General features: G+C 52.4%; 7 protein-coding genes across 7 annotated transcripts; 6 read left to right on the top strand and 1 right to left on the bottom strand.

Moving 5' to 3' along the window:
* Positions 1-272: 272 nt before the first annotated feature.
* Positions 273-2,695, top strand: N7458_012042 (ATP-dependent RNA helicase SUV3; the record flags this gene model as incomplete). The annotated part of the gene is made up of 2 exons (XM_056915424.1): positions 273-1,567; positions 1,615-2,695. 2 exons carry the CDS (start codon positions 273-275, stop codon positions 2,693-2,695), a joined length of 2,376 nt encoding a protein of 791 aa, XP_056760178.1.
* Positions 2,696-3,061: 366 nt separating this feature from the next.
* N7458_012041 (ATP-dependent RNA helicase DHX8) lies at positions 3,062-3,862 on the top strand (the record flags this gene model as incomplete). Its single annotated transcript, XM_056915423.1, has 1 exon — positions 3,062-3,862. The coding sequence occupies one exon, from the start codon at positions 3,062-3,064 to the stop codon at positions 3,860-3,862; it is 801 nt and encodes a 266-aa protein (XP_056760177.1).
* An 80-nt stretch (positions 3,863-3,942) lies between these two features.
* N7458_012040 (ATP-dependent RNA helicase DHX8) lies at positions 3,943-6,747 on the top strand (the record flags this gene model as incomplete). The annotated part of the gene is made up of 1 exon (XM_056915422.1): positions 3,943-6,747. The coding sequence occupies one exon, from the start codon at positions 3,943-3,945 to the stop codon at positions 6,745-6,747; it is 2,805 nt and encodes a 934-aa protein (XP_056760176.1).
* Positions 6,748-7,122: 375 nt separating this feature from the next.
* Positions 7,123-8,055, top strand: N7458_012039 (histidine phosphatase family protein; the record flags this gene model as incomplete). Its single annotated transcript, XM_056915421.1, has 4 exons — positions 7,123-7,171; positions 7,227-7,605; positions 7,712-7,921; positions 7,989-8,055. 4 exons carry the CDS (start codon positions 7,123-7,125, stop codon positions 8,053-8,055), a joined length of 705 nt encoding a protein of 234 aa, XP_056760175.1.
* A 621-nt stretch (positions 8,056-8,676) lies between these two features.
* Positions 8,677-10,023, top strand: N7458_012038 (LLM class flavin-dependent oxidoreductase; the record flags this gene model as incomplete). The annotated part of the gene is made up of 1 exon (XM_056915420.1): positions 8,677-10,023. One exon carries the CDS (start codon positions 8,677-8,679, stop codon positions 10,021-10,023), a length of 1,347 nt encoding a protein of 448 aa, XP_056760174.1.
* Positions 10,024-10,207: 184 nt separating this feature from the next.
* Positions 10,208-10,981, bottom strand: N7458_012037 (putative G-patch domain protein; the record flags this gene model as incomplete). The annotated part of the gene is made up of 1 exon (XM_056915419.1): positions 10,208-10,981. One exon carries the CDS (start codon positions 10,979-10,981, stop codon positions 10,208-10,210), a length of 774 nt encoding a protein of 257 aa, XP_056760173.1.
* A 193-nt stretch (positions 10,982-11,174) lies between these two features.
* Positions 11,175-12,501, top strand: N7458_012036 (putative oxidoreductase; the record flags this gene model as incomplete). The annotated part of the gene is made up of 2 exons (XM_056915418.1): positions 11,175-11,351; positions 11,410-12,501. 2 exons carry the CDS (start codon positions 11,175-11,177, stop codon positions 12,499-12,501), a joined length of 1,269 nt encoding a protein of 422 aa, XP_056760172.1.
* Positions 12,502-12,862: the final 361 nt, after the last annotated feature.

The following is a 12,862-nucleotide window of genomic DNA, read 5'->3' as shown; positions in this document are numbered from 1 at the left end:
CCCACCATTGGGCGAGCTTCGACAGGGATGAAGTGGATCTCCGGGTGGCGCGCCAGGGAACTCATTCCGATAAGCAACTTTGCCCAACTTTGATCTTTCTTTCTCTTTTTTCTTTTTTTTTCGAAACCGCGCTGAAACCCGCCTGTCTCGTGGCTTTGCCCGTCACACCCTTTGAAACAACCCTCTGCATATCTTGGGAAGACCCTCGATCTTGACTGTTGTCCTATATTCCCTCCCCGTTCTCTGCTGGTCAACGCTCCCAGCGTGCAGGAATGCAATCATGGACTGGCAGAGGCAGCCGCTCACTCTTCTGCGCACTGAGGACACTGACTCGTCCTGCTGAACGCCAATTCACGACAACCCCCGCCCTTCAACGATCGAAGCGAAATCAAAAGGCAAAAGCCAAGCCGAGCGAGGATTCCAGCAACCATGTCTTCAGCAAGACCTTGAAGAAAAACTCCACCGTGGCTCGACAATCTGCGCGACGGGATATTGCCGCGACGCGGGATTTTAGCCGAGTGGTGGAGACGGCCTTGCGTGATATCAAACACAAGCTACAGAATACAGGCCAGCTACCGGGAACATGGAGCCAATTCGACCGTCAGACGATGAATGCGTGCCGGGTAGATGAAGACCAGACCTCCGAGAAACATGGCCCAGGAAGTTCTTATTGGCGAACTAAAGTGGCACTGCAGAAGGCTTATCTGCGAACTGGGGAAGAGGGTCTTCGAGATGAACTAGAATATCTTCTTTACGCCGATAGCATGACTGAAACGTACTCGACTCCAAACTTGCAGAGACAGCAGGAAGTGGCCGATTTCCGATATCCTGCAGAGTGGTACCCTCGCGCACGCTCGATCCAAAGGACGATCCATCTCCATGTCGGCCCAACGAATTCCGGGAAGACCTATCATGCATTGAAAAGGCTGGAGGGATGTAAGTCCGGGTTCTATGCAGGACCATTGAGGTTGTTGGCGCAGGAGGTATACCACCGCTTCAAGGATAAGGGAATCCCTGTCAGCTTGGTGACAGGAGACGATGTCAAGCTCCCAGAAGATGGGGAGACGCCCCGCATCATCAGCAATACAGTGGAAATGGTCGGCTTTGGGCGCGAGTTTGACGTGGGAGTCATTGATGAGATCCAAATGATTGCCAATCCCAAGCGAGGGTGGGCATGGACTCGAGCTGTCCTCGGAGCGCAGGTTAAAGAACTGCATCTCTGTGGTGAAACCCGCGCAGTGCCACTCATTCGCGAATTGTGTGCCCTCACGGGCGATATCCTCGAGATTCATCGATATGAGCGACTCAATCCTCTTGAGGTCATGCCCCATAGCTTGAGGGGTAACATGAACAAACTTGAGAAGGGTGACTGTGTAGTTTCATTTTCCCGGGTTGGTATCCATGCCTTGAAAGCAGACATTGAGAAATTGACTGGGCGTCGCGTGGCTATCGTCTACGGTAGTCTCCCAGCTGAGATCCGGACTCAGCAGGCCAGTCTATTCAACGACCCAAATAATGACTATGATTTTCTTGTTGCGAGTGATGCGATTGGTATGGGATTGAACTTGTAAGTTACACCCTTTCATTGCTCGAGCTTCACTGACCCCCTAAGAGGAGCTGCAAGCGTATCATCTTCGAGACCTTGATCAAACGTACACCACAAGGCCTGCAACGCCTCACCGTGCCTGAGATTAAGCAAATCGGCGGCCGCGCTGGTCGTTATCGCCCAGCTAATGCCCAGAACAACCTAGAAGATTTATCCGAGCCTAATGTTGGCCTCGTCACCTGCATTGAAGAAGTCGACCTTCCATACATCCAACAGGCGATGAACACAGAACCTCCGCCGCTCCGGGCTGCGGGAATATGGCCGCCTGACCATGCCTTTCACAAGCTTGCTGCCTATTTCCCAAGAAGTGTACCTTTCGAGTACCTCATCAAGCGGCTGTTGGAACTTGCCCAAGTCAACCCACTATTCTTCATGTGCGAAGCAGATGGCCAGCTGGAGAACGCAGAGGTCATTGATACTGTGGATGGAATGCGGGTACTTGACCAACTCACGCTCATGGGTTCACCCATGGACGTCAGGGATCAACAGACTCGTTTGGTCTGTGCGTCCTTTGTCGACTGTGTCGCCGAGAATACTCGTGGTCGATTGCTAGACATTCCCACCCTTGATCTTGAGATTCTCGAACAGAGAGTTTCTGGAAACAAGGAGTATATGCATGCGCTGGAGAGTCTACACAAATCCATCATTCTCTACTCGTGGCTGAGCTTCCGGTTTGGGGGTATCTTTACAGACCGGACTCTTGCGGCCCATGTAAAAGAGCTAGCTGAAGAGAGGATGATTCGGGCATTGACCGAATTCTCGGCCAACAAGAAATTGCGAAAGAATGCTTCCCTCAGACGCCAGATCGCGATGCAGAAGCAGAAGCTGGATCAGATGCGCATTATCTCTGATGCGGATCTCATGTCTCCTAATGGCGAAGGGGAAGATCCAATGCAAGTGGACTTGTCGGCAGACGAGTCTACGGACAACAAACCAACTTCATCTGATGGTGACATGTTCGACGAAAGTCCAGTGGAGGAAACCTCTGATGATGCCTTCAATGACCTCCCTGAGGATGACCTGATTGAAGACCTGGAGAAGGACTCTTCAGGACCTGGAGCCAGCGAGTCCAAATCCATGTCGGCGTGACTGGAGAAATGTAATAATATTTGTATAATAGTTGTATAAAACTTGCCATCCTCTCCGACCATGGAGAACCCACTCCTCTTAAATGCATGTACTGTATGATTGCTATCCGCAAAGTCCAAAATTGTCGATTTTCAAGATACGCCGCTCAAAGTCTGGTGTATGGTGCAGTACCTACATCCTTGGTTGAGCTTATCGCTTATCGGTGGCAACTTCGGCCAGACTGATTTTCCGCCGCATTCACTCTTTGCTCGCGGAGCATAGCGTCGATCACCAAGCAGTGTTTCGTGCACTCGCTCACTCGAACCTTCTCTCGTTCGCGCATCGCATTTCCTTTCTCATTGTCGCTCCTTTTCTACGGTCGCCACCATGGATGACCTGGAGTCGCTGGAGCTGTTTTCGCTCGTGTCGCGAGTGACGAACGAGCTCCAGAACTACCTAGGCATTAACGACAAGACGCTGGCGGAATTCGTGATCGACCAGCATCTCAAATGCAATGGCTCGTTTCCTGACTTTAAGAAAATTCTTGATGAAATGGGTGCCGAGTTCCCGCAGAGTCTGATGGAGAGTGTCGACCGGTTGGTGCTCACGATGCACCCGAAATACAAAGGGAAGAAACAGGAAAACGGGGACTCGGGTGGCGGTCACGATAATACGATGGATGAGTTGGACGCTCTGGAAAAGAAGTCTCGCGTGTTCAAGGGCCTTGCGGTCCCAGATAGAGGCCGGCGCTGGGAGGAAGATGACTACCTGGATCGTCCAGCCGACAACAAGACTGACGCGCAAGCCGGCGCTATGGACGACACATTTGCCATGCTTGAAGGGCTGGCCGGCAAGGCCAAAGACGATAAGCCACGCACTTCGCGAGACGACCGCAGCCACAGGAAACGAAGTCGCAGCCCCGAATACGATGACCACGACCGCGGACACCGTCATAGAGGCAGATACCGCTCAAGATCGCGCAGCACACACCGCCGCAGCAAGAACGACGATTTTATTGATGAGTTTGGAAGATCGATTGGCAAATATGGTGACCGTGACGGCGAGCGCATTGGCCAAAACGACCGCCGCAGACGCCGGGACCGCGATGAAGACGAGGACTTCCGCCAGCCCCTCCTGTCGAATTGGACGATGAACCAGTTCTTTACAAGATCTACGATGGACAAGTGACGGGTGTGAAGGACTTTGGTGCTTTTGTCAACTTACGAGCAGTCAAAGGGAAGGTGGATGGCCTGGTCCATATATCGGCCATGCAAGAAGGGGCGCGAGTGAATCATCCATCCGATCTAGTATCGCGTGGACAGCCAGTCAAAGTCAAGGTTGTCAGCATCGAGGGTAACCGCATTGGATTGTCGATGAAGGAAGTGGACCAGGCAACTGGAATGGACCTCATTCCACAAAAGCGTCTGGCGTCAGGTGCTAACATGGAACGTCTGGATGGCGCTTCAAGCCAGGACAGATATGGCAGCCTTAGTTCCGAGGTTCCTGTTATCGAGGGATCAAGTGGCCGACCGATGAGGAATCGGAAACGCATGACGTCCCCTGAACGTTGGGAGATCAGACAGCTCATTGCATCTGGTGTTGCGTCTGCTGCGGATTACCCTGATCTCGAAGAAGAATACCACGCCACCCTCAAAGGCGAGGGAGCTTTTGAGGAGGAGGAAGATGTGGACATTGAGGTCAGGGATGAAGAGCCTCCATTCTTGGCTGGTCAGACGAAGCAATCACTTGAGCTTTCGCCAATTCGTGTCGTCAAAGCTCCTGATGGCTCAATGAACCGTGCTGCCATGTCTGGCACCAATCTTGCAAAGGAAAGACGCGAGTTGAAACAGTCAGAAGCGCAAGATAAGGCTGCCGAACTGGCAGCCGAAGTCGATCTGAATGCCCAGTGGCAGGATCCCATGGTTGCGCCGGAAGATCGGAAATTCGCTGCGGATCTTCGCAATACCCAACAAAAGCAGGACGAGCCACTTCCGGAGTGGAAGAGAGTGACTATGGGCAAGAACCCGTCTCTCGGCAAGCGGACCGACATGCCCATCAAACAACAACGTGAAAGCTTGCCCGTCTTCAAGTTCCGCAAACAACTTCTTGATGCTGTCAAAGACAATCAGTTGATGATTGTCGTTGGTGATACTGGCTCTGGAAAAACTACGCAATTAACTCAGTATCTGGCTGAAGCTGGATATGGCAATAATGGTATCATCGGCTGCACTCAGCCCCGTCGTGTTGCTGCCATGTCCGTGGCGAAGCGTGTGTCGGAAGAAGTTGGCTGCAGGCTGGGCGCGGAGGTTGGATATACGATCCGTTTCGAGGACTGCACCAGCCCCGAGACTAAGATCAAATACATGACAGACGGAATGCTCCAGAGAGAAATTCTGATGGATCCAGATCTCAAGAAGTATTCCGTGATCATGCTTGATGAGGCTCACGAGCGCACGATCGCCACCGATATTCTGTTTGGTTTGTTGAAGAAGACTGTCAAGCGACGTCCTGACCTCCGTTTGATAGTCACTTCCGCCACGCTGGATGCCGAAAAGTTCTCGGAATACTTCAACGGCTGTCCTATTTTCTCGATTCCTGGACGAACGTACCCCGTCGAGATCATGTACTCGAAAGAACCTGAATCCGACTACCTGGACGCTGCTCTGATCACTGTGATGCAGATTCACTTGACAGAGGCGGGTGGTGATATTCTGGTCTTCCTTACGGGTCAAGAAGAGATTGACACATCATGCGAGATCTTGTACGAGCGGATGAAAGCTCTTGGGCCAACTGTGCCCGAGTTAGTTATTCTTCCCGTATACTCCGCGCTTCCTAGTGAGATGCAGAGCCGAATCTTCGAGCCAGCCCCGCCTGGCGGCCGAAAGGTTATCATTGCTACCAACATTGCCGAGACCTCCATCACCATTGATAATATTTACTACGTCATCGATCCCGGCTTCGTGAAACAGAATGCATACGACCCCAAGCTTGGCATGGACTCTCTTGTGGTCACACCTATCTCTCAAGCTCAAGCTAAGCAACGTGCTGGTCGTGCCGGGCGAACAGGACCCGGCAAATGTTTCCGACTATACACGGAGGCTGCATATCAGTCTGAAATGCTTCCTACCACTATTCCTGAGATTCAGCGGCAGAATCTGTCACATACCATTCTCATGCTCAAAGCCATGGGCATTAACGATCTTCTACACTTTGACTTCATGGACCCGCCACCCACCAATACAATGTTGACTGCCCTTGAGGAGCTGTATGCCTTGTCAGCCCTGGACGATGAAGGACTCTTGACTCGCCTTGGTCGCAAGATGGCCGATTTCCCCATGGAGCCGGCTCTTGCAAAGGTTCTCATCGCATCTGTTGATATGGGATGCTCCGAGGAGATTCTCAGCATTGTCGCCATGCTTTCCATCCAGTCAGTCTTCTACCGTCCCAAGGAGAAGCAGCAACAGGCCGATCAGAAGAAATCCAAGTTCCACGATCCCCACGGCGATCATCTCACCTTGTTGAACGTCTACAATGGGTGGAAGAATTCCAAATTCAACAATGCCTGGTGCTTCGAGAATTTCATCCAGGCCCGACAGATCCGCCGTGCTCAAGATGTGCGCCAGCAGCTTCTTGGTATCATGAACCGCTACCGCCACAAGATCGTCTCCTGTGGACGGAACACTACAATGGTGCGACAGGCACTCTGTACTGGTTTCTTCCGGAATGCGGCTCGCAAGGATCCCCAGGAGGGATACAAGACGCTCGTGGAAGGCACACCAGTGTATATGCACCCGAGCTCTGCGCTCTTTGGCAAACCCTCCGAGCATGTTATCTACCACACTTTGGTCCTCACCACCAAGGAGTACATGCACTGTACCACCTCCATCGAGCCGAAATGGCTTGTCGAGGCGGCGCCGACCTTCTTCAAGGTTGCGCCAACGGATCGCCTGTCCAAGCGCAAGAAGGCTGAGCGCATCCAGCCTCTGCATAATCGGTTTGCTGGCGAGGATGATTGGCGTCTCTCTGCCCAAAGGCGACAAGGCAGAGGTGGTGGCGGTGGAACTTGGGGCTGAGGCCCTGTTGTTTCTTTTCAGTTTCGAGGATACCAGGCGCTTCTTGTATGCTTCCGTATATTATTCACCATCATGTACTTTTTCAGCTCAACCAGAGAAAATTGGAGTTTCACTGAGTGGTATGGGATGATCTATCTTATACATAGAGAACAAAATTTACTCTTTCCATGTATAGAAAGCACAGAATAATCCTCTAGGTCTCGATTGGGTAGGGTTTCCTACCAACGAACTCGTAGCGGGCACCGGTGAAGGCCCGATTGGCGGCGCGGGGTTTCTCTTTTTCATCTTTTGCCCACCCGCGGACCCGCCACTTCCCCAATCAGTTGGCTACAACTATCTTGGGACTTCAATTGCAATCAAAAGGATATAATCACAATGCCTGACAAGGACGCCGGTACCCCCCGTGTCTTCCTCTACCGACACGGTACGTACGGCTCGCAGTATTAGCTTCCATCCCGCCACTTCTAACACCAGCCTAGGGCAAACCATCTGGTCTAAGAGCGGCCAGTACACCGGTAAAACCGAACTGGATCTCACAGAAGATGGCCAGAAACAAGTCCGCGCCTCCGGCAAGACGATTGTCGGAGCCGGCAAGCTGATTGACCCGGCTCACCTGGCACATGTGTACATTAGTCCGCGCAAGCGCGCGATGCAGACCTTCCAGATTGCCTTTTCCGAGGCAGATCAGCAGGCGATGAAGAATGCACAGAAGATCAGTGAGACTGAGAGACTTGCTGAATGGGATTACGGTCTGTATGAGGGTCTGTTGACGAAGGAGATTCGAGCTCTGCGGAAGGAGCATGGTTTGGATACTGAGAAGCCGTGGGATATTTGGCGTGATGGCTGTGAGGGTGGAGAGTAAGTGGTCCATCCCAATCCCTGCTAATTTCATAGAGCTCTGGGAGCATATGATTGCATCTGTGTATCTGCTTTGAAGGGGAGTAAACTGATGCATTCTCTATAGATCTGCGCAAGAAGTCACCGACCGTATTGACAATCTCATTGCAGAGATACATGACATTCACCGTGGTAACATGCACGGCGAGAAGCATTGCGATGTTGTACTCGTTGCTCATGGCCATCTGCTCCGTGCTTTTACCAAGCGCTGGCTCGGATATCCCATGGAATTCCCTCTTTCCTTGATGCTTGACCCTGGCGCGGTTGGTGTCCTGAGGTACTATACTCCCCCTAATCCCTGTGGATATGATGACCAAGATGACATTTTGCTGATTCTCATATAGCTACCAACACAACAACATTGATGAGCCGGCCATGATGGTTGGATATGGATTCCCGCTGGAGGAGTAAGGCGTCTGTTCAGACTCGAGATTGGTTGCAATATAGAGTGATAAAAACGTAAGCCTTCATGTGAATACAATGTATAGCTACTGGCAGTTCAAAAATCAGAATCTAGAGACCGCGAAAGAGGCCCAGCTAGATAAGCTTCAACTTTCCCTCTTGCTAAAGATCTTTCTAAAAGTCTTTCGAAACGTCTCTAGATGGCTCAGGAAAATGGATATCTGTCAGTTTGTATTGATATTATGACTGTCGAGATGATTTTGAACCCTTTTCGGTGTTTCAAACTTATGGGATCCCACTGTATGTGTGCTTGCAAGGTTCCGAAAATGTAAAACTTACTTTGACGACTAATTGTAAGAAGGTTAGTCTAGATCATAACATAGAGGGAGCTCCTCGTCATCCTTAAAGTTCAACCACTGGTGAGATGTTGCGCCAGCCGCCTGCAGCAGCACGCCATATCCTACTTCAACGCCGAGGATTATAAATGGGATTATAAATCCGATAATCATGAAGCTACAAACAGCGGGGTATAAAGTTCTGATCTGTGTTTTGAATTTCTAAATCTGCCTCCATGTCTGTATAGAATTAGACACCGAAACCTCCATCTACACTACTCCAACCAGACTCAAAATGGCAGACTCCCAACCCAGCCGCCAGCTACACCTCACAGCATTCATGCGACCAGTCTCTCTACACACCGGAGCCTGGCGATACCCAGGCTCCTACCCAGACGCCAACTTCAACTTCAAGCACATAGTGCAATTCGCGCAAAAGCTCGAAGCCGCCAAATTCGACGCCTTCTTCATGGCCGACCACCTCGCTGTCCTAAACATGCCTGTCGAGGCACTCAAGCGCAGCCACACAGTGACATCCTTCGAGCCATTCACCCTCCTTTCCGCGCTCGCAGCGGTGACGGAAAAAATCGGGCTCGCGGCCACGGCTAGCACGACGTATGATGCGCCGTACCATGTTGCGCGGCGATTCGCGAGTCTGGACCATTTGAGCGGTGGGCGGGCGGCGTGGAATATTGTTACCACGGGTAACCCGGAGTCGAGTCATAATTTTGGGTTTGATGAGCATATGGCTCATGGGGATAGATATAAACGGGCGCGCGAGTTCTACGACGTTGTCACGGGGTTGTGGGATAGTTTTGCGGATGATGCGTTTACGCGGGATGTCGAGACGGGACAGTACTTTGATCCGGAGAAGATGCATGTGTTGAACCATGAGGGGGATGAATTGAAGGTGCGCGGTCCGTTGAATATTGCGAGACCACCTCAGGGTTGGCCTGTTATTGTTCAGGCTGGACAAAGTGAGCCTGGGCGGCAGTTGGCTGCGGAGACGGCCGAGGTGGTGTTTTGCAGTCCGAAGGATATTGAGTCTGCGAAGGCGTTGTATGCGGATATCAAGGGCCGGGTAGAGAAGGCTGGACGGAAGAGGGAGGAGTTGAAGATCCTGCCTGCGGCGCTGATCATCGTTGCGGACAGCAAGCAGCAGGCGCAGGAGAAGAGACTCAAGTTGGATAGTCTGGTGCATTATGACAGCGCCATTGCGTCCTTGTCCATTGTTCTTGGGGTGGATGCGAGCACCTTTGATCCGGATGGACCCTTGCCCACAGATTTGCCCGAGACGAACGCAAGCAAGACGAGTAGGGAAGGCGCCGAGAGGCTGGCTAAGCAGGAGAACTTGACGGTTCGACAATTGGCACAGCGATTTGGTGGCTTCTCTGGGCTTGCCTTCCTCGGGTCGCCGAGTGACATTGCCGAAGAAATGGAGACGTGGTTGAAAGAGGAAGCGTCCGATGGTTTCACCTGTACATTTCCTTTCCTGCCGCAGGGACTGGATGAGGTAACAGACAGATTGATTCCAGAGCTGCAGCGCCGAGACTTGTTCCGCAAGGAGTACACGGGCTCGACGCTGCGGGAGCATTTCGGCCTTGAGAGACCGAAGAATCGTTTCTTCAGCGAGGCTTCGTAGTTGGATAGATCATGTGAATCCATTGAAGGTCGTCGGTAAGACCATTCGTATGAATCAACGTTTTTCCTGCTGTATCCTCTATCAATGGGTATCATAATCATGTAGCTCACATACATACTCCATCGCTGTAATTCATAGCCTCTGCGTACTTCACGCTTCCTCCCCAAGATACTTCAACACCTCATCACTCTGGAAAAACATATTCCTGAGCTTCTCTCCCCCTCTTCCTAGCCTCAAGCGCACCCTTTCGTGCCTGCTTCGCATTCAACTTTTCCACTTTCTTCGGGGGTGGAGGTGGCACACGTATCCGATCTCCGTCTGCATCCAGGCCCGCCCCCAACCCCGTAGTGTCATGTTTGATCCGCCCTTTCAAGGGTTCTCGGATACCTTCACGTCCTGATGCACCAAGGCCCAGACGACTATCGGGGTCCCATCCGTAGTGGGAGAGGTAGCGCAAGCCGGCACGAGTCCGGTCGAGATGTGAGGGTGGATGTGAGTGTTGCAGGCAGACTTGATGGGCAAGGGAGGCCTCGTGGGGTCGGGAGGTCGGGGTATCTGTGTTGGTGTCTGATCCGGTCTCCAAGGATAATGGGAGGTTGCATATTTCACAGTGGTCTTGGGATTGGGTCTGCGATGTAGGAGCAGGTGGCGGCGGGAAGACGGCTTCTGATGTAGGCGGCGCGGAACTTGTGGCGCGCACTGGAGGTGATGTCTCTCGATCTTTGGGCGTACTCGGCGATGTACTTGTATTCGGCTTTTTGAGCACGATCGAGAGGTATGTGTCTGCGACACTCGGGCCCGAAGGTGTAGAGGGGCGTGCTAAGTTTATCGTGCTGAGCTCATGCTCGGATGATCGCACGAAGGGTACACGTTTACGACGTATACCCGCGCCAAAGACACGTTGATCTTGTAGCGGGAGATAGTAGTCCTCTTCATCTTCCTCTTGGAAGCTGGACATGGTGGGCGCATTATAATGGAGAAAGTTGAAAGACGAAAGCTTTCTGGTAAGCCAAGACGAGACGCCGCAATGGTCTGTGTCGATAAGTTCGATAAGAGGGCGATAAGGGGCGATAAGCCACGTACTCTCCGGACAGCTCCACGCCTTTTTCTCCTCCTCTCTCTATGTTTTGTCCAATCTACGCCCGCCCATCATGCCCATTCCCATCATCGCCCAGGGAATTCAAGAGGGCATTGGCTCAATTCCATATGCCTGGACTGTCATCAAGACAGCACCGTGGCTTCTCCTGCTCGCCGCGCTGAAGTACTACTTTGGCGGAGCACGCAACACCTCCGAGCGGTTGATGCATTCCAAGGTGGTGATGGTGACAGTACGTGTTCCCACCGAGTGAGCCTCTAAATTCCACCCGCTAAAATATATATTATTAGGGCGGTACATCTGGCATAGGAGCTTCCGTCGTCCAAGAACTAGCTTCCCGCGGCGCCCAAGTCATCATCCTCACCAAGCAACCTCCCTCCGACCTCTTCCTCGTCGAATACATCGAAGACCTGCGCCGCACAACCGGCAGCCAACTCATCTACGCCGAACAAGTAGACCTCTCATCTTTACACTCGATCCGCACCTTCGCCACAAAATGGATTGACAACAACCCACCTCGCCGCCTCGACGCGGTAGTCCTCTGCGGCGGCGTGGCCGTACCCTCCAGTGCACGCAAGAACACCACGGACGGTATCGACGAGGAATGGCAGATCAACTACCTCGCCAATTTCCACCTCCTCAGCATCCTCAGTCCCGCACTGCGCGTGCAGCCGGCCCACCGCGATGTCCGGGTCGTCTTTGCAACGTGCTCGAGCTACATCGGGGCTAATTTCGATCTAGACATTGTGAAGCGCGGGAATGACGCTTCCACAGCCACGACGTCTGCGAAGAATAAATCCAAGACCAAGTCTACACCCCCCGCGTCGAAAAAGGGTATCTACGGCCTTAGCAAATTCGCCCTCATGACTTTCGCCCACTCCTTCCAACGCCATCTAAACGCCTACGCTCGACCAGACGGCCTCCCACCCTGCACGCGTGTCCTCATCGTCGATCCAGGTGTCTCCCGCACCCCGGGAACACGCCGCTGGCTCACCGGTGGTTCCCTCTGGGGCCTGCTCCTGTACCTCCTCACCTGGCCACTGTGGTGTCTGATTCTCAAATCACCGCAACAAGGCGCGCAGAGTATACTCTACGCCTTGATGGAAGAGACCTACTCGCGCGGCGAGGGCGGCTGGATGATCAAAGAGTGTCGGGAGGTAGACTGCGCGCGACGAGATGTACGCGACGAGGACGTGGGGAAGCGGTTGTGGGAGTTTAGCGAGAAGCAGATTGAGGAGGCAGAAAAGGACGGCGCTGTGAGACGGGCGATTGCGAAGAAGGAGAGGGAAGCGGCGGAGGAGAAGAAGGAGAGGAAGGAGACGGCTTCGGGGAAGGAGAAAAGTGCTGGGTCGAGGAGGAGTCGGAAGGGGAATAAGAATTAGATGATTCCAGAGGAGACGACGTCTCGTTCTGAGAGTTAGTGTGTATGTGTATAGATCGGGTTGGGTTGGATCTCATGGGAGGCGTTTCGATTCTGGTTATATACATTCCAATGCATGATGCCGTGGTGCCTTTTTATAGATGATCTTCTGTGTCTTACGCTGTGATTTACCAAAAACAGCCTATTATCGAGTAGGTCGGTCAAGTCTTCAAGAGGTCCATATACCTATACTCAGATCTAGAAACTCCCTATGGCCATTAACGTTGGCATCACTTTCCATCTTGTGAATCTTGCAATTAAGGTGCTTACTTCGTACTCAATCTGTCCAACTCCGAGTCATTCCCGGCTACAAAAGCAAATAT

The sequence above is a fragment of the Penicillium daleae genome (genome assembly GCF_028827525.1).
Source record: "Penicillium daleae strain IBT 16125 chromosome Unknown utg000009l_segment0_segment0, whole genome shotgun sequence".
Classification (NCBI taxonomy): Eukaryota; Fungi; Ascomycota; class Eurotiomycetes; order Eurotiales; family Aspergillaceae; genus Penicillium; species Penicillium daleae.
This window is presented reverse-complemented; position numbering and strand designations above follow the sequence as displayed.